Here is a 25,652-nt window from a genome sequence, read left to right as displayed (position 1 = left end):
TTCGCATAAAAAGACCATACTTAATGGTCTGACTGAGACTAGAGGAATCCCTGCGGCCATGGTCCCCAAACCTTCTGTTGGCACAGGACAGGAACCATCCCCGAAGACAATTCATCAGACATGAAAGGGACTGGACAGTGGGTAGGTGAGAGATGCCGATGAAGAGTGAGCTAATTATATTAAGTGGTCACTTGAGACTGTGTTGGCATCTCCTGTCTGTAGGGGGGATGGGAGGATAGAGAGAGTTGGAAGCTGGCAAAATTGTCAGGAAAGGAGAGACTGGAAGGGCTGACTCATTAGGGGGAGAGCAAGTGGGAGTACGGAGTAAGGTGTATATAAACTTATATGTGACAGTCTGACTTGATTTGTAAACGTTCACTTGAAGCTCAATAAAAGTTAATAAAAAAAATCTGGTCTAAGGCTGTGCACACAATTGGCATTTAATAACTACTGAATAAATGTTTAAATGTTTATAGTTAAAAACAAAAACAAAAACTCATCAGTGATACACTTAAAATATTGCAGTCAATTATAGCTCAATAAAACTAAACAAAAGGAATGGGGGAATTGTTACAGATAAAAAAGAGACTTAAGAGACGTAATAGCCAATTGTGAAGTATGGCCGTTTTTTGAGTGGAGATGTTACCAGGTGGAAAACCCAGGTTCTTACTCAGCATGACTTGTATTGGCCAATAAACAAGAGACTGAGGTGAGAGAACAAAAAAGGCACCTTTATTTTATTGTACAAGGAAATGGAGTCAGTCGGTGCTTACTGCTGCCAAGACTGCTCGCCAGGGGTGGGCATGCCGGTTGGTTACTTTTAAAAGGGTTTACAAGTAGGGAGCTCATACATGTTACATTAGCAACATTCTTAATCATACTATGCAGGCACAATGGGGTTTACATACAACCTCCAAGCAAAGGCAGGATTCAAATGCAAAGCTGAGGGGTAGGGGAGCCCAGCAAAGGAAAGGATTTTGCAATACAAAACTGTAGGGGAGGAAGCCAGGTAAAGAATACAGCACTGCGGGGGTTCTGTCTCACTGATTTAAACACTTACTGTAAAAATATGGCTTAGCCATTGGATGATATCTAGAAATTATTATTGTTAACTTTATTAGGTGTTATTCCCAATGGCATTATGACTATTGATTTAGGAAATAATATTGGAGTCATTATTCCCTGTCCTTGAGCATAGAGAATGTGACCCAGCTGAAGCTGGACTCACAAGGAGTCGTACAGACACATCAACTGGGTCCTAAGATATAAAGACAACAGCTAAGACAATCTTGGGAAATCTTTTAGGGAATCTTTCACATAAACCAATCAAACAGGACACAAAAGACTTTCCGTTCTTATCTTTTTCTATAAGCTTTTAGTAAACAGAAAATTTGTTGGACCAGTGAAGACCCTCATGACTGTCCATACTGAAACCTGTACCAATGATTAAGAAAGACAATTCAAAATGTAGGATCACAGTTTCTTGCCAATCTGTGAAAAGGTGAAGCATTCAAAGTCTTTGCCCACTTGTAATGTTAATATACACTGAAGTTTCCTTGGACTCCGGTGGACATGGCTCTGGTAGCATGCTTGTCCGTTTTCCCATTCTTGCTTATTCTGTAGTATTTCCTTGGAGTCCAGCTGACATGGCTCTAGCAGCATGCTTGTCCATTTTCCTTCTTTTGTCTATTCTGTAATTTTCTTGGATTCAGGCAGACATGGTTCTGGCAGCATGCTTGTCCATTTCCCACTTTTGCCTTTTTTGAATATATGCCAAATAAAAGTTTCTTTTTGCTTTGTGATGTTTCATACCTTACATCATTATGTAAAAAAAAAAGAAAGTCTTTCTCAGAGATGTATATGAAATATTTTCAGGGGAAATGACAGGTACCCTGGGATTTTGCTTTAAAATCTGCAAAAATTAAAAAAGCAGGGTTGGTGAAATGAGACAAGTTTTGGTATAATCAGAAAGTTTACAAGTTACAAAAATTAAAAAAAAAAATGATTGTTGAAGCTGGGTAATGGGGCTTCATTATACTATATACAGTATACATTATACTATTTACTTTTGTTATATTTGAAATAAAAATGTTTACTGCATTACTGTGTGGCTGGGCTGCAAAGTTACCAGCATTATAACAGCAGGCTGTAGCAAGGGTGTCTAGTTCCCTTCTGCGTGCTGGTGGTTAGCCTGGCAAGACTGGGAGGGGTGTCAGAAGCCCCCAGGAACAGCTAAGAATGGAGCCTGCTCTCCCAACTCTGTTGCGAAGGCTGGCCTGGCTGTAATCCCTAGCAGTTCAAATTTCCCTGGGGATTCATCCCCAGCCAGCTGGGGGCTGGGCTCCTCTCAGCAGAGGCCAAGGGAGGTCGCCCCTCCCAGTCTGAGCACCATTATTACTACCTGGTAGGCCAGGCCACAGGGAGATGAAAGGGACAGGCTTGCCTTGGGAACTAATCACTAGCCTCTCTGCAGGGCCCCCGACACCCAGGAAATGAAAATCCGCCAGAGACACACACTGCAGTGAGGAAGGCTGGGGTTTATCACCTACCTGGAGAGATCTCAAGGGAACAGTGGAGGCCTCTAGTCAACATTCCTTTTTTCTGTCAAAGCCTGTAATTCCACATTAGCACTCAGAGATTCCAAGCTTTAGATTTGGATTTGTTGTCCCCCAGCCGTGAGGCTAATGAAAGTTATGGGTCTTGCTACCTGCACCTACAGGTTTGCACACAATCTCCAGTTGTTCACAGACCCCCCTAGAAACCCATTCAAGACACCAGATTAACAGAGTTTAGTAGAGCCAAAAGCTTTCATTCATTTGAAAGAAGCAAGGTCATTCTTTAGAACCTTCTTTAAAATGCAAATGACCCTGGGAGGGTCAAAATGACCAGCCATCCAGCCTAAAAAGAATTTCCCCCAGCAGATACAAAAGATAGCCTAAGAGGTTTTAATGGCTGGGGTGGAGGAGGTATGGGTGGGTGGGTGTAGAAGAGCCTAGGTGTGGGGAACTCTCAAGGGGCCTCACAATTTTCCCTAGAATCTAGAAGGAAATGTATTGGGCAAAGATGCTAATAGCTAACTTTTATAGAGTGCTTATAATAACCTTGTGAATTATGCTCCAACAACATTCCCGTTTTAGGGATGAGGAAGCCTAGACTTTGAAAGATAAAATGGCTTATCCAATCTAGCTAGTGGCAAAGCCAGAACTTGAATCTTCCCTACAAAAGTTGGAAACCCTGGTGGTTAAGAGCCACAGCTGCTAACCAAAAGGTCAGCAGTTTGAATTCACCAGGCACTCCTGGGGAACCGTGTGGGGCAGTTCTACTCTGTCCTATAGGGTCGCTATGAGTTGGAATCTACTTCACGGCAGTGGGTTTGGGTTTTTGGTTTGGTACAAATTTTGGGAGTTGGAACCCACCCCACGGCACAGCGGATGATTACAGCCAAGAAAACTATGGAGCTCAGTTCTACTCTGTAACACACAGGGTGGTCATGAGCCTGAATTGGCAACAGGCTTGGTTTTCTGGTCTGGCCAACCTGAGACCCAAGGCTACTCACATCATAACTCGTTGGCTCACCTACCCTGGCTCATTTGATCTTAACATGGAGTTAATTAATATGCTTCTTTGATACAAGGGGAAGCTGAGGCAATTCACTGTGTTGCCAAAAGTCACAAATCACCCCACCTCCACAGGGAACCGCTTTGTGTTCCCTCCTTACCCTGGACAGCTGAAGGGGACCGCCCATCGGGACTCACTCCCTGGAGCTTCAAAGACCTGCCGAGAAGTCTGAAGCGTGCATCATCCCAACCTGTCCTCGCTGCTCTTAATTGTTTTCTAAAATCTTTTTTATTGAATTTTTTAATGGAAGAGTCAATGAGAGTCACTTCAGAATTATAAGGCCAGGGCTTGCGGGGAAGAAGAAAGCAAAGCCCTAAAGGCTCCCTGGGCTGAGCGATGGCATAAAATATATATTTTTACATAACTGGGAGAAGAAAAAAAAAAACAAACCACAAACTGGCAAGGCTGCCCCATGGGGGAAACGCCTGTTTCTGTATTTCCATTATCTTGTTTAATGCACAGTCCAGCAGGAGCCTCAGTGGGAAAGGAAATACCGAAGGCTTCTCCTCCAAGCCTCCTGGCAGGTAAAAAGGCAGAGAGCCAAGATGTAGATATCCAAATGGCCTGGGTGTGTGCTCAGAAACCCATTAAAACAGAGGGGACCAAGGGTGGCCTGGGCAGACTGCAAATGGTGCCACTCCTCTGGAGTTCTCGGAGAACTACCCTCAATAGGTTTAGATTCACCTTTCGCTCTGGGTGAAATACAGTATTCCAAATGTGGCCTTCCCAATGAGGAAGGGAAAGAGGGGAGTGACCCTTGCTAGAGAACAACCTCCACATCAAACATTTATTGAGCAGTTACTATTATGTGCCAAGTACTCTGCTTAGAGATTTTCTTATATTAACTCATTTCAATCCATTTATACAAATAAGAAGGGAGCCCTGGTGGCGCAGTGGCTATGGGCTCGGTGGCTAACTGAAAGGTGGGCAGTTCAAACCCACAAGTGGCTACGAAGGAGAAAGATCTGGCAGTTTGCTTCCGTAAAGATGACAGCCTTGGAAACCCTATAAGGCAGTTCTACCCTGTCCTGTAGGGTTTGTTATGAGTTAGAATCAACTTGATGGCCAAAGGTTTGGATATATAGATGAGAACACTGCCTGGGCCAAGGTCACACAGCCAGTGAGCAGTTGGTGGGATGGGGGAGCCAAACTGCACAGACATGGCTGGCCATAGGAAAGGGAAGGTGTCTGACCTAATGTTTGCCTGGGTATTCTTTTCTTGATCTTAAAATCATTTTACTGGGGACAGATTCTTCAGAGAAGGCTGTGGTGGTGGGTTTGGTGTGGCTTTAAGAACCCCAGTTGGGGATCAGGAGATCTTGGGTTCTAGTCTCAGCTTTGACATTGACTTGCCGTGTGATGTTGAGCAAGTTGCTTGCAAATAACAAGTTTGGGTGAACTCTAAAAGGTCTTTTCCATGTCAAAATTAAAGGACAGATTGAAACCTGCAGCTCCAGCTGGAAGACTTGGGGGGTGGGAGAGGGTGGGAAGCCACACGAGGTGAAGCATAATAGTTAAAAGCAAGGGCCCTGGAATCAGAGGGAGGTAGGTGCCAGTTCTCTGCCACTGCCTATTGGCCTCAATCTCTTTAAGCCTCGTTTGCCCCATCTATCAAATGGGAATAATGATACAGCACTTGGTTTGTATTGAGATGAGATTAAGTGAATGGTCAATTCAAATGCTCAGCACAGAGCCTGGGACAGTAACATTCAGTGCCCAGCACCTAGTGCTAGTATTATTACCCCTCACACCTGTACAGAGCTTTTATGGTGCAGGAAACATTGGCCTTATTAATTGTATGGGAACCCCACAACAACACAGTCAGGTGTTTGTACTTATTATTTCCATTTGGATGGTGTAGAAGGTGAGGCTTCAGGTGAGAGGTGGTCCTGACCCTGTGAATCAATCCGATGACTCACTAATCGATGGAGATCTGCAGTTAAAAAGACATAACTAGGTCATTTTACTGTGGACAGAATTCTCCAGATAGTGGTTGGTGGTGGCTGTGGTGTGCCTTTAAGAACCCAAGGGGTCCTTTCTGACCCATGTCTTAGCCGCTGGTAGGGCTAGGATTTGAACCCAGTGAGAATCGGAATCATGCAGCCCCAACGCTCCACCTAGGCCCTACAAACCTCTCCTCAGCTTATCACCGGGTCGTCTCGGGGCCGCAGGGCGGGGCCATGGGCGAGCCGCCCGCCCCCCGCCCTGCGGAGGAAGCTGCGGGCCGAGCCACGCCGCCTATAGGCTGCGGCCAGGGCAGGTGCATCCTCAGCCAATCAGTGGCGCTGGGGGCGGCACCCTCGGGACTCACCTGGTGGCCGCAGCGCTGCTCTGCTCAGTGGCGTCCGGAGTCCAAGAGCACCTGTGAGTTCACGGAAGTCTTGCCAGGCTCTAGCCCGGCCCAACCAGACCCCCGCCTCCCTCAGCCCCGGTCCGGGCCGCCATGGGCCCTCGGTGCTGCAGCCTCTTCGCACTCCTGCTGCTGCTACAGGTACGTCGGCTCACCTGACTTCAGAGAAAGCATTCTGGCCCCACGCTCCGCGCCTCGGCTCTGCGTCCCCTCTTCTCTCGCACTGTCCCCGCTCCTCCTTCAGAGAAAGTTTGGGTCCGAAGGGCGAGAACGGCCTGGAAGCTGCGGCGCGCTCCCCTGAGTGGGAGGGGTAAAGCGGCGCGCGGCTGAGCCCGCCCCCGGCCGCAAATACCCGAGTGGGGGGCGCACCTCGCCGTAGGCTCGGGGGCTCTGTGTTGGTCGAGGTGTGGACTTGGACCGGGCAGTGGGGACGTGGAGTCAGTCGGGAAAGGGAAGCCCCGTTGTCAGTACAGGAGAAGCCAGTAGTGGGAACGAAGTGAGGAAAAGGGCTTCCATAGAAATCAAGACACCTCCCATGTAAGTAGAAATGGGGGCGTCCCCGGGATAGGGAAAGTGAGGTCCGAAGGGGTTGGGCAGCCCCTCTGTGAGGAATTAGATTAAGGCGGGGGCGTTTCGGTATGAGAAAACGGAATCGTGAACTGTAAAGACACTACCAGTGAAATGAAAAAGAAGACAGAAAGGAAAAGGGGGCTTAGTCATGAGGAAGTGACCCAGAAGCTCCCTCCCGCGGAGTTCCTTGGGGGGCTTGGCGGCTGCGGGTTTCGAGGTGGCAGAGGGTGACGCCGCTGTCTTCTGGGGTAGTGGGGCGTTCCTCCCTCAGTCCCGATGCCGCAAGCGAGGGAGGATTTCAGTGTGAGCAGGAGGCAACCCTCCCCCCCAAGTCACCCCGGTTACATACCTTTCCCTCACTGCAGGTTTCGGCGTGGCTCTGTGAGGAGCCGGAGCCCTGCCGTCCTGGCTTTGGGGCGGAGAGCTACGTGTTCACGGTTACCCGGCGGCACTTGGAGAGAGGTCACGTCCTGGGCAGAGGTGAGGGCACGCCGCCCGTGGGGGGACGGAGAAATTGCATACCTACGCCTTGGCTCTCCTGGGCGAACCCCCCTCTTGGCTCAAAAGATACCCTTTTGAATGTGCACAGATTTAAGGATTTAAACTTTTACTAAGTGTTTGAAGGACGACGCCCTGTCTGTTTACCTATGTTGTAAAAGGGGGAAGGCACTAATAAGAGCCTTCAGTGTGTCTTAAGTCCTGGGCACTTTAGAGAAACCTGCTAGGTGGGAAGGTGGGGAATATTCCCGTTTTACAGATGAACAAACCGAAGCTCGGGGGGGAGGGTGCAGTTCACTTGCCCAGGGTCGGGGGAACAGATACTGGAACTAGGATCTGATTCCCACGCATAGTTCTGCAACCATCTCTGTGGTGACTGTGGAACCTTTTTGGTTGCCAGGGCTGTGGCTTTTGCTCTGGGGATGAGAACATTTTGATACAGGTGCTATTCCCCTATGAAATAATGGTATTTAAAAAAAGTTTGTTAGCTCTGACTCAGGGGATGAAAATGCATACAAACGCCCAGTGTACTTCTAGGCTTTATCATTGTGATCACCTGGATTCTGGAGTTTGTTTCACTTCACTGTTGCCCAGGGGCAGGATAGAGGGAAGGGGTTGGTTTCTCCTCTGATTTCCCTGTTTCTGTTGCTTGCTTATCATCAGTGGACTTTCTCCTCCCTCATGATATTGGTTGATTGGGCGAATATCATAACAATGAAGGAAGCACTTTTTAAAAAGAGAAATCACCCACAGTTCCCCTGAGGCATCACTGAGTTTATTCCTCCAGTCTTTGGCCACGTGAAGAACCTGCAGCAATCACACTGCTGTCTTAAAGATTTTTTTTTGAACTTTGGAAGTTGTTCTAACAGTGGGCAGCCTTTTCCCCAGAGAAACTGCCGTTTGATTGATTAAACATATTTGCTTTTCGGAGGCCTTTCTCTGTTGTTTAGAGCTTCCTGTTGGGTCAGAAAGGACACATCTGCCTGATGTTGCAGATGGTCGGCCGTTACTCAGGCAGTCTCTATTTAATGTTTTGTCCAGCCTTGGGCTGGGCACCAGGGAACACGTTAAGAGATGTGGGGACAGGATGCTCCAACCCTGTCCTCAGTATTTCACATTCTAGCTGATTGTTGAGAATGTCTCAGGGCCCCTTTACCAGAGGGCACCATGGTGCCTGGGCAATGAGGTGCGAAAGGGTGAAGATATTTTGGTGGACAGTGAAGACTGACTTTTGGGAGGAATAAAGCCTGACCTGGCCTTAAGAGTCAGGTAGGGCTTAGAAAAGGCAGTGAGTATGTTACGTGTGTATATATGAGGTGTGTCAACACAGGTGCTGGCCAGTTTGCTTTCATGCACCAGGACAGTTGAGTATATTTGGTTAGTCCCAAGCGTGTGTTATCAAAAACCAAACCTGACTCATAGCAACCCTATATAAGAGAGTAAAACTGCCCCCTAGGGTTTCCAAGGCTGTAATCTAGGAGCAGCTGATGGGGTTGAACCATTGACCTTTCAGTTAACAGCCAAGAGCTTAACCACTGCACCACCAGGGCTCCAAGGGTGGGTTAGTCTGATTTTTATTTTCCCCTTCTAAGCACATGGCATCTGACCAGTAATATTATGTATCCCTAACAACATAATTATTATAATTAATAGCAGTCTCTTTATTACTCGCTTTTGAACCAGATTCTGGAGTAAGTGCTTCACATATTGTATCTTATTTAAATTCACAACAATTTATGAGGGTAGGCACAATGATTATTTCTTTTTTGTGGTAACTGAAGCACAGACAGGTTCAGTTATCTGCTCAAGGATCCAAACTGGTCTTTTTCCTCCTCTTCCCCTCTTCTTTCTCTTCAATATTCAAAAAAAAAAAAAGATGATGATGTTTGGGGAATTTGTGGCTTTTGTGAAGTAGACTACATTCTCCCTGTGGGCTCCTGGAGAGCAGAGGGGTTGATAGGGTGGGCCCCTTCAAGGAGGTGATGATGGAGTGATGGAGATGGTGGGAGGTGGAGGAAGGGGCCTCCTGGCTGGCCGGTTTTAGTGGGAGAGGCAGCTTCCATCCTTTACTCCACTCCACGAGCTTCTTGAGTGGCTGGTTCAAGTTCCCTTTATGTCCTCAACCCCTACCTCCACTCAACAGATTTCCTGATGTCTTTTTATGGCTTTTTTGGTCGGGGGAGTCTCCTTGTATCTGTCCAGTGTGGAATCACCCAGGACAGAAGTGCCCCTTGGTAAAAACAACATATTTGACCTGGGGAACTAGCTTTGTGATTTAAAATGACAGCAGGATTTAGGAAAGTAGCCTCAACTTCAGGGAAATAGAGGGATGTGATATTGGCCTTAAACATTGGCTTTGTGGAGGTGGGAGTTGGAAAACAAGGAACCTATCACTTTTTTATCCACAGGTGGCTATTGAATGTCACAAATACAGTTTTGACTGAACTCAGGTGGTGTGTTGGGGTCGTTCCTGTGTCTCATGAGATGATGACCCCACCATCTCAGCCTTGTGTTTACTCCTTTGGTTTCTCTCCAGGTTCTAGACTGGAGAATGTTAAAAAACTGAACTGTAAATTAGTTTTTCAGAGCTTCTGATTTTTTTCTCTTTCTAAGCACAAACTAGCTTGAGAAACTCAGGCTATTTGACAGTTTGGGATCTCAGAAGTATTAGCCTAGTGTACACAGTTTTAAGTGGATTGGGGTGTAGTAAAAAGAAAAGCAGGCAGGCTTTTAAACCAGTGGTTTCCTTGTTTACTTCCTGGACAATACGGTCTTGGGTAAACAGGGCCTGTATTTTGGATTTGAGCTTTGGCTACTTGAATTGACCTAGCCCACAGGTTCCTACCTGTGTGGCTTAAATACACCCATTTCCCTCCTTTCTAAAAGATGTGCTGAAAGGCGTTGCAAACAGTAGGCAGGCCCCCTAATTAAAGTGGGCTTTAAAAAAAAGCAAATTTGGAAATCTGTTTTGGGGTCACCTTACATCATCATATACCTGCTCCCTCACCTCTCAAACTCCTAAACGTCACTTCCTCAATTACTCATGTCTGTGACAAGGGTTGATGCATCTTACTGGTGAAAGAAACGAGTTGGCTGCCCCTACACACCTTCCCCTCCCCCAGCCTTTGTGTTTTTAGAGGAGTGGAGGTGGAAAAGTGCTAAGCCTGGGCCCTGCATGACCTTTTAAGGAAGACTGGCTGCTGCTCCTTCCCCATGGGGCAGCTGGATCTGCCCTCCCCCTCTGCCAGGTGGTTATGGAAATCCCTGTTTGCTCTCTGGGACTTTTTGCTGGGTGAACCTTTTCTTCTGAAATGGTTCTGTTACACATTCCCTTCCAAGCGCAGCCCCAGATAAGCCAGACACCAAAGCAATCGCCTCTCCATCTCCCAGAAGCTGCCAAAACCCTAAATCCGCAAGAGATAGCTGTTACAATCCCAATTCAGCCTTTCTGGGTTTCCACTCTGTCTCAACCCCCATCTCCTTTCAGGGTGTTAGGCTTTCCAGAGGCAGGGGGAATGAAATCATCAGCAGAGCTGGTTAGTGTAGTTCAGTGAGTAAGTAGGTGAAAGATCCAGGTTTGAATTTCAGCTACTAGCTATGTGTCCTTGGGTAAGCTACTTCTGAGCCTCAGTTTCCCCATCTGTAAAATGGGGCAATAATAATACAGGTTTGTTGTGAAAATTAAATGTGCACATTCATTTAATTTTCAACAAATATGAGTGCCAGCACTGGGCTAGACCAGCGGAGACAGTAATGAATAAAGCAGCTGTGGCCTGAACAGAAATGTGAGTGAGAATGTGTTTTAAAGACAGGAAAAAGTCATTAAATTGTGGCAAATACTTTTTTAGGGACATAATTGACACTCAAATATTATTTTGAACAAGTGAATGAATAAATAAATATTCAGGAATTCTCATAGCCCTGGTGGTACCAGGGTTAAGTGCTGGGCTGCTAACCAAAAGATTGGTGGCTCAAACCTACCCAGTGGCTCCATGGGAGAAAGACCTGGCAATGGGCTCCTGTGAAGGTTACTCTGTCACATAGAGTCTCTGTATGAATACCTAATAACAACAAACTCTCCTACCTTTGCTTTTATTTTTTTCTCCCAAACTCTATGGCTCTGGGCCACAGCCCTCTAGGTTGACTGTAAATGGGCAGGGAAGAGTTTGATTTGTTAGAACTTTCTAATACACCGGTGAGGGCTGTATGCCCAGAGACTCTTGAAGCCAAACTCACAGCGCTAAGTGTGTCCTGAGGATTCTGTGGACTGAGTGCTTCCTTCTGAAAGCGCAGAGGGCAGAGAAGCGAGACCTCAAACCTGAATCTGGAAATGGAAGGGGTTGTTAGTCATTTTTAAGTGTTTTTCAACTTTGGTCAATTAAAAAATTGTGGTACCTTTTTCTTTTTCTCTCTTATCTTTCCTCCTTTTCCACTACCTTCCTTTCCCTTACCTCCCTCTCTTTTAATTTAAGTTCACCTTTTTATACACCCCAGCTTATGCTTTTTACTGTTGGAGAGCCTTAGGTCACCTTTCTTTCTGTACTTTTTTCTTTTCCTTCCTCTTCCCATCAAGGCTCTGGTGGCATTTTCCCAAAATTTAGAAAGTTCTTGAGCCAGGCTGCTTAGATTTAAATCCAGGTAACCCCCCTTGGCACTCGAGGGATGTTGACCAAGGACTTCCCTCTCCAGGCCTTAGTTTACCCATCTGTAAAATGGGCATAATAGTAGCCACCTCATAGGATGGTATGTCAAGTGTTCAATGTGATTAAATTATTAGCTGCTCCTGTTGTTCAGTGCTCCTGAAGTAGTTCGGTGCTTTTTGTTTGAGACTCTCCCATGTTTTACCTTTGGCTCAAAGGTTCCCTGTGCTCCCTCCCACCCAGCAAACCAGCCAAACCAGTTTCCTCACTCTCCCTGCTTCTGTGTTAAGCAAATACTGCTCTGCAAACGGTGAATCAGCCAGGTGAATCAGCCAGATGCCCTTTGTTAGAAAAGGAAATTCTGTGGCATTTTCTTGCTTGCCACCATGCAGTCTGCTTGGGTTGTGCTGAAGTGGGTTTGCCTGTGGGTTAAAAAAGGAGACCTGCTCATGAATTTTGCCTGTAATTGGAGTGGGAGCACTGGGGCAAGGTGCAGCTTGTGATGGGGAAATCAGAATGACCTTCAACTTCACAGCTTCTGCTGTTTTTTAAAAAAGTTATTTCATAATCTAGATCCCTTAAGATACCTGTTTTTCCAATGTCAAAAAGCTCTGCCCCAGCCCCTGAGACCTTGGTTCACCCACATGGCTAAGCACTGAGTCATCTGGGGCACTTCCCAAAACACAGATTTGCTGTTCTGCAGATCCACTGAGCCAAAATCTCAGAGGGTGGGGTTCTAGGCTTAGAATTTCAAAAAGCTCTTCAGGTGTCTGCTGCCACCAGATTCATTTCCTGGACAAGCCCATGGGCTAGGTCACAGATGTTTGGTGAGTAAATAGCTGGTGCCAATCAGGGTGTGGGGCATCTAGCTGTCCAGCCTTGAGGCCAGAGATCAAAGGGCACCCTTGACCAGGGAGGGGTCAGCCTGGTCCCTGCTCTGTCTGCCAGTGAAGGAGAGTTCTGCAGATGCAAAGTGGAGTAGATGGGAGTGGGGCGGGGGGGGGGGGGGGGCTAGAGAAGTGACTAGTGCATGGACCTCTCCACGCTGTGCACCCAGTGCTGGGGGTACTGGCTTGATTAAGCCCCTGCCCTCAAGGAGATTCCAGAAAATCTCTGTGAGACCTCTAATTGGATAATTCCAGTGTACTGAGAGAATGCTGCTGGGTGGGAAGAGATTCAGAGCATGCAAGGAACAGCCAACTTCACCTGGATGATATTGGTAGATAAGCGGGCATCAGCCAGACAGAGAAAAGGGAAAGGGCACTCCAGGGAGAGGAAATGGATTACCCAAAGGCGTGGTGCCAGAAAGCTGGAGTCAGAAGGGGTCAGGCGACTGGAGCTGTGCCTTCCTCGCCAAGGAAGGGTAGCTTGGAGGAGAAGAGGATCTGAGAATGAGGCTGTAAAGGCTAGGGCTGGGCTACTGCAGGACCATGGGCCTGTTAATGGGGGATTTTTGTTTTGTTTTCTTTTAGTAGGCAAATCTTCACTTGGTTTAAAAAAAATATATGTATATATATATATATATGGCAGAGTGAAAAGTCTTACCCAGCCTTATCTAGTCTTCACCTAGTTCTTCCCCCAAGGCAAAGGTAACTAGCTAGTTCCTCACAGGTAACTAGTTTTATAAGTCTCTTTTGTATCCTTAGAGGGTTTCCTTATGGAAATACAAAAATAGCCGTATTTCTTACACAAATGTAAATTTAATAATGTATGATCCTTTTATATGAAGGATAGTGTATCATAACACTGTTCTGTACCTTACTTTCCTTCCAAATGAGCATTCTGTCTGTACTAGTACGGAAAGAACTTCCACCTTCTGTTATTTTTTTACACCTGTGTGGTATGGATGGACTCTAGTTTACTGAACTGACTGCCTCCCGCCTCCCCACCCCATAGACGGACATTGGGTTGTCCTGTCTTTTGCTGTAGGAAACAAAGCTGCAGGGAATAACCTCGCACACCCATCCTTTTGCACATGTTCTGGTGTACCCAGAAGATGAATGTCCATAGGTGGACCTGTTGGATCAAGGTATCTGTGTCTGTAATTTTGTCAGTTATTTCCAAATTGCCTCTCACAGAACTGTATCAGTTTGCACCCCTAGTAGCATCTAGAGACAGCCTGTTTCCCACTGTCCAGCGGAGGTTTTAAGCAAGAGTTTGGGACAGGTGTTCTGTGCCTGTCTCTCTGAGGACAAAATGGTCTTGATTTGGAGAATGATGTCAAGATTTCTACACCCAAGTTTCTAGCATCTCAGCAAAAAGTAATTCCAGCAGCTTCTAGTATATACATAGGTTTTTCAGGTACCCCACAAACTGGAGGATAAAAAGATAGAAGAGCTATGTTGAGAGCATTTATTTGGAGGTGGCTAACAAATAAGAAGGAACCCTTGTGGGACAACAGTTAAGCACTTGGCTGGTTACTAACTGAAAGGTTGATGGTTTGAACCCACCCAGTGCTCTGTGGGAGAAAGACCTGACAATCTTCTTCCATAAAGATTACAGCCAAGAAAGCTTTATGGGCTAGTTCTATTGTCACATGGGATCTCTATGAGTCAGAATCGACTCGATGGCACCCAGCAACAACAAGAAAGAAAAAAGTCAAATATTTGTGCCTATTGAATATTAGGAGGTGGGCCCTGCTAAGGGTCTTCCAGTTAATTATAACAGCATCCCATGGTGGGAACTGTCATCGTCCCCCATTCTGGAAAAAGAAGTTGAGGCTCAGAAAGCATGGACAACTTGCCCAAGTTCACCCAGCCAGGCAGTGGCAGAGCTGGGGCTGGAGCCAGGACTTCTATTTTCAAAACCTCTGCTCTTAGCCCCTTCCCTTTAATGCCTTGTTGCCATCCTGTGGAAGCTGATTCACCTTTGTAAGGGAAAGGAATTCCTTCCTGCCTTTTGGAAAAGATAGTTTCATACCTTTTGCATCTCACTAATTTTATTTGTGATACTAGAATTCAGTCCCTTTGGCCTTTGAAAAGCCTCTTTTGTCTTTTGTTTATGAGCAATTTTCAACTTCTTTCCCTCTTGACCTTCACTTCTAAAAAATGGCTAAAGCAGTCCTTCTTTTTCTTTCTCTCTCGGTCTCTGAAAATCCAATTGATATTGGCATTCAAGATTGGGCGGGGGTGGGGGGAACCGCCCTTACACAAATTCACTTTCCAACCGGGGACTTACTGAAGGTGCTTGATCCCTACAGAGATCTGGATCCCTCTCCTGAATGGAGAACATGCCTGTATCCCTCTGAGCTCAGATGCTACAGTTAGGACCTAATGGGGCCTCCCTGGAAGGGTTGAGCCTGTTACCCACGAGCAAAGTCATAGACAGTGATCAGCACAGGACCCTATGGGATAATTGGCTGAGGCCTAGATAATAATTAACTGGCTTTGTAATTAGAAGAGCTTGTAACAAGCCAAAAGCCTTTCAGATTTATCTTACCTGGGCAAGTTGGAGGCTAAGAAGAACACCCCTTTCTGTGGTTTGGTGTTCAAACGTGCAGATACACCTGCTCTGTTCCCAGAAGAGTTTTCCCAAAAGAGAGTGTTTTTATCTAGGTTGTTGAGACAGCCTCCTTTTTGGTCACCCTGCTTTCCCCAGCCCTCTCCCAACACCCACCAGATTGAAGGTTTTTAAGACATAAGTTAGAAAATAGCTGTCTTGTTAAAAATTCTCCAGTGGTTCACATTTTTTTTTCACATAGAATAAAAGCCACATTTCACACAGAATAAAACCAGAGTATTTTCTATGACTTACAAGGTCTCTTTGATCTGTCCCCTCCTTATATCCTCATCTTCTACCACTACCCTGTTCCTCTTTCTAGTCATGTTGCCTCCTGGCTATACCTGAAACACACCAACACACCAGGCACATTTCTCCTTCAGGGCCTTTGCACTGGCTGGTCCCGCTGTAATACTTTTTCTCTGATATCTGCATAACTTGCTTGTTTATGTTCTTCATCTTTGCTCAAATGTCACCCCTCAGTAAGGACTTTCTTGAACCCTCTATTTGAGATAACCCCCACCCCTAGCACTTTCCTTCCTGCTTCTGTGCTTTATTTTTCTCTGTAATGCTTTTCACCATCTAACACACGGTGTATTTCACTTATTTCTCTCCTGTTCACTGTCTTTCCCAACTACAGCATAAGCATCAAGAGGTCAGTGGTTTTTGTCTTGCTTTGTTCATAGGCTGTACTGCATCTAGAACAGTGTCAGGCACATAGAAGGTGTGTAATAAGTAAGTGTTGAATGAATGAATAGAAGAGGTTTCAGAGTCTCTCTCTCTATATGTCTTGGAGCCCTGGTGGTACAGTGGTTAAGAAGCTGACTGCTAACCAAAAGGATGGCAGTTTGAACCCACCAGCTGCTCCTTGGAAACGCTGTGGGGCAGTTCTCTGTCTTATAAGGTCACTATGAGTCGGAATTGAATCAAGGGCAATGGGTATGGAGTATATACATGTCTATACATATCTTGTGCTTTTGGAGGCTAATTCATTGTAGTGATTTTTTTTTTTTTTTTGAAAGTTGGGGCTTTCTCCGTGTGCTCCATAGAAAGAACATAAGGAGGGGATGGTCTCAAGTCATTGCTTCTGCTTGGCGCTCCCCAATTTCTCTAAGCCTTGCACACCCTTGGTGTAACCTTACCTAATTGTCTTGTCACAAAACAGCTTGCAGGCCAGAGTCTAAAGGTCAGATGAGCCATTTCTGCCTCACACTTTTTGGTGTAAGGAAGCACCAGATCAAAATCTAAACAGATACCTGAGCCCGCCAGGGACATCTGTTTGGTTTCCCATTGTCTGGGTAACACCTTCCTTGAGCAAGGCTCCCAGATAAACCCAACACCTTCCACTTGGGTATCTTCAGCTTCCTTTAGGCTCATTAATTGTTCAAGACCTGGTGTCCATTCTTCCAGTTCTTGGCAATGCGCAGGAGCCTGGAAGGAGATTGCTGAGAGATGCGTACAACTCAAAGACAAAAATGTAAGACTAATTTGTAAGCTCTTGGAAACCCTGGTGGCGTAGTGGTTAAGTGCTATGGCTGCTAACCAAAGGGTGGGCAGTTCGAATCCACGAGGCGCTCCTTGGAAACTCTATGGGGTAGTTCTACTCTGTCCTATAGGGTTGCTATGAGTCAGTATTGACTGACTCAAGGGCACTGGGTTTGGATTTTTTTGTTTTGGCCAGGATAAGAAACTCACAGCCCCCAAATCCATCTGATCAAAACATATTCATTGAGAGAGCACTTTGAGACATCATATAAATCTTTATGTAAGATACATCACCCTATGATTAACTTTATTATGTGAATTTGGCCCCAATTAAAAAAAAAAAAAATCACCCTGCCTTCGGGTAGATAACTACCTAATGGTAGCCTTGCCAGATTTAGCATAAAAATACAGGCTACCCAGTTACGTCTGAATTTCAGGTAAAACAAGGACTGAGGTTTTAGTATATCTCATGCAATATCTGAGACATACTTACTAAAGAATTTTTTTGTTGTTTTATCCTGTATTTTCATCATAAACAATGTACTGATTGACACTTATTAGTGTCACTTCCTATGTTCTATCTCCTTTAAAACTTACAACAACCCTGTGAGAAGTGACAGTTGAGGACATGAGAGGCTAAGAAAGATAGCACAGGTCATGCAAACAGGAAATGGTAGAACCTGGCCTCTTGTTCCAGTGCCTGCTGGACTCCAAAGTCTGTGCTCTTTACAGCAGGAAAGCTGACTAACGAGATGATCTATGACCAGCCAGGTGAAGTGGATGGTTAATTTCTGCTCTGGAAACTCTCCGTGGGGAAAGAAGTCCCTCTGGATGACAAGCATTTGTCCATTCACTAAGCAAATTTACACCAAGCATCTGCCAAGCACTATTAGGCATTGGAGATATACTGTAGCCAGTTGCCATAGAGTTGATTCTGACTCATGGCAATCTCATGAGTATCAGAGTATAACCATGCTCCATAGGGTTTTCAGTGACCAATTTTTGGCAAGGAGATTGCCAGGTCTTTCTTCCAAGGTACCTCTGGGTAGACTCAAACCTCCAATCTTTTGGTTAGCAGCCAAGCCCATTAACCATTTGTACCACCCAGGGACTACATTGGGGATATAAAAACCAAAAAACTCATTACCACTGAGTTGATTCCAACTATAGCAGGGGACAAAACGGACAAAAATCCCTGTCCTCTTGTGGTTTTCCATTCTAATTGGAAGAAACAGGTGGTGATCTGTGGAGGGGGGAAAAAAAACAGAACTGCGTGTGATGAGGCGGAGAGATTTTGGGAAAGTCATCACTAAGAAAAAATTTGAGTAAAGACTTGAGGAAGTGAAGTTTGAATTGGACTTTGTCTTGAGGAGGCTGGGCTTCTCACATTCTTCAAGCCCATCCTGGGTCCATATAAAAAGACTATTTGCTGAGTGGGTATTTTTCGAGAGGAATAATCCTGAGTACTAACTGGGGCCACATCTCCTTCAACGGGTATCAGATTCAAACCAGGATCTAATGCTCTTTCTAAGCCACCCCACTCCCTGGCTTGTTGCCAAAGAGGAATATGGCTCCATCTAGTTGTTTTCTTAATCTCCTCATGGCAGAAGGATGAGATTATTCTAAACAGGCATCACGACCTCTCAGATTTTTTTGGGGGGGGGGTATACATATACCAGTGTCCCAGGACCTGCTAGTTAGAATGAAACCTGGACTCAGTATGAGGATTTTCCCCACTGCAAACGTACTCCCCCACAAATTCTTCATCACGATTGTGTGGGCGTGCTTAAAAGGGAACTAGATGACCAACTTGTTTGTAGGAAAAGTTGTGGCTTTGAGTCAGTGATGGGACAATAACTGGGCACTTATTGACAGGTGGGGTGGGTCTCTGAGTCACTCCATTGAGAGGCCTCTCCTGGGGAGGTTTTTGGTATCAGGAGGTTGAATCAACTCTGACGTCACCCTTTCATAGTAACAGGTACTTTAGGTGTTCTGCTCTTACTCATAAATCCCCAGAGACATTGGCCCGTCATGTTGTCATTCTTCAGCAAGAAGCCCAGTACTTTGAAGAAAAATGACTGGGTTCCAACAGGGAAGTTCACATGGCCCACTTCATCATGACCCCAACTCCCAGGCTTGTAATTGTGACTAAACTTTCTGGAGAAATTAGGATTTGTGGGTGTACTTCCTGTAGCTTTTGGCTTCTCCTCTCAATTCTGCATTTAAAAAGAGCCTTGCAGATAGGTGTTTCAGAGTTTGTCCTTTAAGTCTGGTTTTGAAGCTTCCATGTAAATTCTGCTGATTTTTCTTTGGATTTTGGAATTGTGCTTTCTTTTTCTTTTTTTCTTTCTGCTAATCCTCTCCCTTGGACTGTGGGTGTATTTAAGACTTTGGGAATTAAATACCTGGGAGGCTGTTCAACCTAGGGAACCATGTGCCACTTACCAGGTGTGAGGTTTTACTCCTGGTGTCAACAGAGATTTGATGTTGAGCCTCTGGCTTTAATCTTCAGCATTTATTTCTCTTTTATCCTGTAGTATGAAAGGTGAGTCTCCCTGAGCCTCCCTCAGATAGTGAAGATGAATTGAGGAGGCGATGTGAGAAACAGGAGGACTCCAGTTCAAATCCTGGCTCTATACTTAACTTGCCAGGACACCTTGGGCAAGTTACTTAACCTTTCTGTGCCTCAGGTCCCTCACCTGTGAAAGGGGATAATCATTGTTCCCATCTCACAGGGCTGTGATGAGGATTCTCTGAGTTAACATATGTAAGCACTTTCAGTGCCTGGCACAAGCACTATTAAGTATTTAGTTCCTGTTATTAGACATTTCTGCTTCAGAATTTTGTCAAGGGGGTGAAAAAATTCATGCTAAAGACTGAAGGAGGGAGACAGAAGGATCAAGGATGAGGAAGTGCTTTATCGCCCTTCTCTCCCTGCTCCTTGACCTCCCCAAGTCCTTGACCCAACACCCACTCAGTTGGCAACTATTTGTCCACATGTCAGGTGGTGCCAGCTGGGCACACCATCAGGCAGATAATCTGTCTACTACTGCTGTCGAGTCGATTCTGACTCACAGTGACCCTCCCTATAGGACAGGGTAGAACTGCCCCGTAGAGTTTCCAAGGAGCGCCTGGCAGATTTGAACTGCAGACCTTTTGGTTAGCAGCTGTAGCACTTAACCACTATGCCACCAGCGTTTCCATCAGGTAGCTAGTCTATGCTAATTTATTGTCACAACCTATTTGGTTGGACCAGTCTATGAAGTTGATTCTAAAATTATTCCCATTTTATGTAGAAGAAAACTGAGGTTCGGGGAAATTTAGTGATATGTCCAAGGAAGTGGCAGGTAGAGATTTGAATCTATGTCTGCTGACCCCAAAGCTTATGCCACCACCAGTGTACCTGTACCTGGCTGGTGCTTTTCTGTGAGCTTCCAACTGCCCAGGCCTTTCTCATAACCATCATTTTCCTATCTATTCTTCCAGTTTTTCTTGAATTAGGAATGTGGATTCTTATCTTGCCACCACCTCAAATTTTTTTTTTTTTACATAAAATGTAGCCTATTATACACAATGTTCTGCATGCACCTTATTTTCTTCACTCAATGTATCTGGAGATTGACCTCATCTTTTTTTTTAACTACTGTACCATATTTTATTGCATGGTAGGTTCCCAGTTGATGGACACTTGTTAATGTTTCTGATCTTTTACTATTATAAGCAATGTCAAGGGCATTTTAGATGCTTTGAGCAGGAGGACCTGTAGATATAGAGATCTCTGTGGCCTTGGAGATGTGTAAAAACAGTGTGAGGGCAGTGTCTGGCTTCCTAACTTCACAAGGGGGAAGGAGAATCAAAATCAGCAGCCCAAGGCCGATTCCAAAGAGGCGAAAGTCAGACATGCCTCCTCTCTCTGCCATGTTTACCAATTTTGACACTAATCATCCCTCCCAGGGCACTCTCTACTTCTCTGCTGGGTTCGATAATTCATTGCAGTGGCCACACAGAATTCACAATGCTCATGATTATGGGGTTTATAAGGGAAGTAACAGGTTACAATTCAGGTTCAGGAACACTTAGGATATGGTTCTTCCATCAGGACAGTCTCTTCCCAGCTGTGCTTACAGGCACACCTTTTTTTCTGGTCCTTGGCCTCTGCCCGGCTCAGACAAGTGTTATAAAGCTATTTTAGCTCTGCTGATAAACACCCAGAGGCACCCTACTCCACCAGTAAGCCTCAGCCCAAAGGTGCTCAGCTCTAACTCTGTGGGTAGGCAAACTTAGCTCTACCAAGTGCCTGGAGGCACCCCACTCCTCCAGCAAGCCTCCTGCTCTGCTTCATGGGCCAGGAATCCATACTGTGTCCTGCTACCATTTCTCTGCCACTTCTTCTGTCTTCAGTATTACAGCTTTCTCTGTCTCCTAGCTCCAGGAGCTTCTCAGTGCAGGGATCTGGGGTCCAAAGGACATGCTCTAGTTTTGGCCTTTCTTCCTTAGTGGTGGTGGGATCCTCTCTTTCCCACCTCTGGGTTGGCTCATTTTAAGCCTAGCGGATGGCAAAACTGACCGATCCGTTTGGTGGGCCACAATTACCCTATTTGCGTAGATCTACACAATCACTTGGAAACTGGTGGTGTAGTGGTTAAGAGCTACAATTGCTAACCAAAAGGTTGGCAGTTTGAGTCCACCAGGTGCTCCTTGGAAACTCTATAGGGCCGTTCTACTCTGTCCTATAGGGTCGCTATGAGTCGGAATTGATTTGACAGCAGTGGGTTTGGTTTTTGGTTTTTTGCCCAGTCACTTGGATGGGAGTTACAAGACCATGGCAAGAAAGGCCACACAAGCGATCCATCTCATTGCAAGATAGTTACCAATTTGCAGGTGACAAATTCCTCCCATAGCCAGACCTAGGTTATTGGGAGAAGGCTCTGAGTTTCAGATTTTGCTAATGATGCGTGAACTAGGTCAGGATTAAAATCATACAGCTGAAGGCAGTTCCTCACCAAAACTGGTAGGTTTATTTCTGCAGGAGTCCCTCCCTGCCCAGTCTCCCACTGTGCTGTCAACAGTTCAGTGATCCTCTTCTTTCCCCACTTCCCAGGATCCTTTAAGCCTGCCTGGGCCGGCAGTGGCTGGGTGGCTGAACCAATGGCCGCCTTTTAAGGAAGCTGAGAGCAAATTAATCTGCTTTTAAATACTTGTAAAGGGTATCATGTGGCTCCATGGAGAATGAAATAAAAGGAAACACGGCAAAAACTGTAGCAGCAGGGACTAGGGTAAGACTTTTGAGACTGGTCTGAAGCACAGGAAATACATATTCTGAATACTGACAGCCCTTTTCCAGCTAGATGCCACCAATACCTATGGTCACTCCTGTGTTGCCCAGGACCTCGACTCTTGTTGCCACAGCCCTGTTCCAAAGACTTTGTGACTCTCATCTACTCAAAGAATTCCAAGGTCTTTGTGACTCTCGTAGACTCTCTCTAGAGGAAGATTTAGAATTTCTTAGCAGTGGGTTTTTTTTTTTTTTAGTTTTTTTTAACTCACAGAGGAAACCCTGGTGGCGTAGTGGTTCAGTGCTACAGCTGCTAAACAAAAGGGTCAGCAGTTCCAATCCGCCAGGCGCTCCTTGGAAACTCTATGGGGCAGTTCTACCCTGTCCTATAGGGTCGCTATGAGTCGGAATCGACTCAAGGGCAGTGGGGTTTTTTTTTTTTGGTAACTCACAGAGAAAGGGTTTGTTTTAAAAAATCCATTCTCTGGGGCAGAATTAAAAGAGGCTTTGAAGATCCTCTAGTTTCTCAGTTTATACATGAAGAGGCAGGTTCAGCCAGGTTAGGTGGCTGGACCAGAGTTACAGTTGATGTCAGGACTAAAATAATAATATTACTATTGTTGTCCAACAATAACCATAACAACAACAACAACAAAAAACAAAACCCACTGCCGACAAGTCGATTCCGACTCATAGCGACCCTACAGGACAGGGTAGAACTGGCCCATAGAGTTTCCAAGGAGTGCCTGGCGGATTCAAACTGCTGACCTTTTGGTTAGCAGCCGTAGCACTTAACCGCTACGCCACCAGAGTTTCCATATGCATGATACCATGTTTAAATCCTTGCACCAACCTTTGAGTGAGGTACTATGATAGTTCCATTTTCAAATAATAAAATGAAATCTTCTAACCAGGGTCATATAGTTAGTACAGCTGGGATGAAAAAGGTGTTTCTCCCAGTCTGGCTTGCTTTTATTTACCTCTCCTGTGTTCCACCCTCTCCGTTTCTGTATGGGAATTCTAGATCCATCACTTTGGCATAGAAAGGAACCTTGATGACCTCTTTAGAGAGCCAACCAAGCAGCCACCAAAGTCTCTTGTACCTGTTTTAGTACTTTGGGTAAATGAGGCTTTGAGATCTTGCCCCTCCGTTGAAAACCCAGAATAAAAGGGGTATTACTGACCCCCTTGGGTTCTGCTTTAAATCCAAATTGCTACACTGTGTCAAGACTGAGTTTACCAGCAGCCATTTCAGAGCTTCATAGGTTCCTTTTAGTTATTATTATTATTTTTTCTTTTCCAAACTGCTAGTTAAGGTTTCTTCATAATCACTTTGGTAGGAGTTGGGTTAGTGGTCGAGGACAAAACAATTAACTGTGTGAATGCGACAGAATTTCCTCAAATGCTGTCTCTCCAAATAGTGTTTGAGGAAACTGTTTAGTTTTTAAAAAATTGTGTAATAGCAATAATGATATTGGGATTATGTTAAAAAAATAAAGGGTCTTAAATATTATATTATCACACTTACATGAAATATCTAAAATAGGCAAGTATATATAACCAGAGTAGATTAGTGTTTACAAAAGGCTAGGAGAAGGGGGAAATGAGGAGTTATTGCTTAATGGATAAAGGGTTTCCGTTTTACTTTCCCCTACTTATTAATATGTTCAAAATTCTCCATCATAAAGCTTAAAAACATTCCACATGTAAAACTTGAGTGATGATCAGTAATAGAAAGTTCAAACAGTATGGAAGTGTTTAGAGTAAAACATAAGAGCCTATTTATGACTCCCCACTCTCCAAAATGCCCCCCTCCCTCTCTCAGGTAACATTTTGGTGTGTATACTTCCAGATATTTTTTGTACATTTATAGGCCATGTGTTCCCATACTTGTGAGGTGTTTTACTGGCATTTTCCACAAATGAAAATATGAATTGTTCTGTAAAAGGGAACCCCCTCCTCCCGCAGCCTCCTTTATAATACGCTCTAGAAAACCTTGCATGGCAGTCCATGGAACCCTTCCTTAGTATTTTTTTTTTTTTTTTTTGGTCGGGGGGGGGGTAGTGTTTTTGGTATCACAGACCATCACAAATACCTTGAAGCCGACTGAGTTTTCCTCAGTATGGTGCTTGAGCAACTACTGTGTGCTCTGCATCAGACACGAGCTTTCCCCAGAACTGAGGAGTTTGGAAATTGATCCAGAGGTGGTGGAAAATGCTGAGATGCCAAGCTATCAGACAATAGGTGCATTCAGAATCCAGATGGGGTGAGACCTGTGTGGGCTGGAGTAGCTGGCAAAGCTCTACAGAGGGAGCGGGGCCTGCGATGGGGGGTGGAATCTGAGCAGAAAGAGGGGGAGGCATCTGTTGTTGGCTAACAGGGGGACCCCATAAACCAAGGGGTTGGAAGGGACCTCCCATGCAGATTCTTGGGGCCAGGAACATGGCAAAGGGATGTTTGGATGGTGACTCTTATGGCTGAGGTGAAACTAAGCTTTATGCCCTGGAGTCACCCTGGAGGGTGGGAAGCTGTAAGGAAACTCCCTCTTGGCCTTTCTAGTCTCTGAGGCTGACAGGGCCACAGGGGGCAGTGATATGGCTGCTGGCTGGCTGGGTGGGGCCCTGCTGGCAGGGATTCACTCAACTGGGAGAACCAGGGGAACCGGAGCAGCAGGTTCTTCTCTTTCTGCTCTCTCTCCTGCCCTGGGCACCAATGGACAGTCAGCCTGGACTCCCAGGCACTGCTGGGGGGAATCTAAAGTGAGGCGCAGAGGGAAAAATAGGCTGAACCTTCTACATGGCCCTCAGAGAGGCCAGCAACAAGTTAACTTGGTTTTAGACCAAGGTGTCATTTATGAGTCTGCAAACACGACTCCCTAATTTACCATCTGCCCAGCCTAACATGAAAATGTATCACTACGCCGTGCTCCTGGCCAGGAGAAGCCAGCATGAAACGCAAGCAGAGCAGCGAACAGATCCAACATGGAGATAAGGCAGCTGCAGTTTCAGTTTTAGGTAGAGCCAAGTAAGAATTTTAGGGACTTCCCTTGCTTTGGATGAGGAGTTAAGTTGTTTTTTGGGGTATGGGGGGGAAGGGTGTGGTTCATGATTAATCCATCTGGAGTTTAACAGATCCAGCAAATGTGAAATCCTTTTCTAAAGGCCCTCCTGCAATTTCAGAGAGGGCAATTAATAATGAAGATGACGACTCCTCAGGTTTTCTTTGCTGTTATTAAACAGGTTTGCCTCTAGACAGGTGATTTATCTGTCTTTAAAAAAATGTATTTCTGGCTATGCCATGACTTTAAGATATTTAACACTTTATGTGTGTCAAATAATTAAAGATCATGACTAAGAACCCCTCAGTTATTGACTGATAAGCACTTGTTTCACATATATGCACACATATAACTTTCACACTAACCCTGTTGTAATTATTCTTTTATAGACAAGGAGACTGAGGCTCAAGGAAGGTTCCTTGGCTATTTTGTGGCAGGACAAGTATTCTCAATTTGCATAGCTTTTTTCCTTGAGATAACTGACTCAGACTGTTCAAACACGTAGGGGCTGGGATTTGAACTCAGGTCATCTGACCCCTGGGCCTGGAATCTTAACCACTTAATACTATACTATGGTCCTGAATTAAGGGCTCAAGATTCGGGCTACTTGTCTTGCAGCTGACCTCATATTACTCCATGATGGCCAGTAGTTTACGCCCT

General features: G+C 45.4%; 1 protein-coding gene and 1 long non-coding RNA gene across 3 annotated transcripts in view; one reads left to right on the top strand and one right to left on the bottom strand.

The window, feature by feature from the left end:
• Nucleotides 1–307: 307 nt before the first annotated feature.
• Nucleotides 308–6,984, bottom strand: LOC111752572 (uncharacterized). 2 transcript variants are annotated; one of them, XR_002787460.2, is made up of 4 exons: nt 6,888–6,984; nt 6,124–6,265; nt 5,930–5,980; nt 308–1,912 (listed from the first exon to the last, which is right to left on the bottom strand). It is a non-coding gene; the product is annotated as an uncharacterized LOC111752572 (long non-coding RNA). The 2 variants fall into 2 exon arrangements; XR_010318859.1 differs by lacking the exon at nt 308–1,912 and adding an exon at nt 4,563–5,551.
• CDH1 (cadherin 1) overlaps nt 5,955–25,652 on the top strand; it is a 71,894-nt gene continuing 52,196 nt past the window's right edge. The window contains exons 1-2 of the mRNA XM_003417040.3: nt 5,955–6,109; nt 6,904–7,018. Coding sequence (XP_003417088.2) covers nt 6,062–6,109; nt 6,904–7,018 — 163 coding nt within the window. The 5' untranslated portion in view covers nt 5,955–6,061. The remainder of the gene's footprint in view (nt 6,110–6,903; nt 7,019–25,652) is intronic.

Source organism: Loxodonta africana, chromosome 21 (genome assembly GCF_030014295.1).
Source record: "Loxodonta africana isolate mLoxAfr1 chromosome 21, mLoxAfr1.hap2, whole genome shotgun sequence".
Classification (NCBI taxonomy): Eukaryota; Metazoa; Chordata; class Mammalia; order Proboscidea; family Elephantidae; genus Loxodonta; species Loxodonta africana.
Note: the sequence above shows the minus strand (reverse complement) of the source record. Positions and strands in the feature narration are given on the sequence as shown.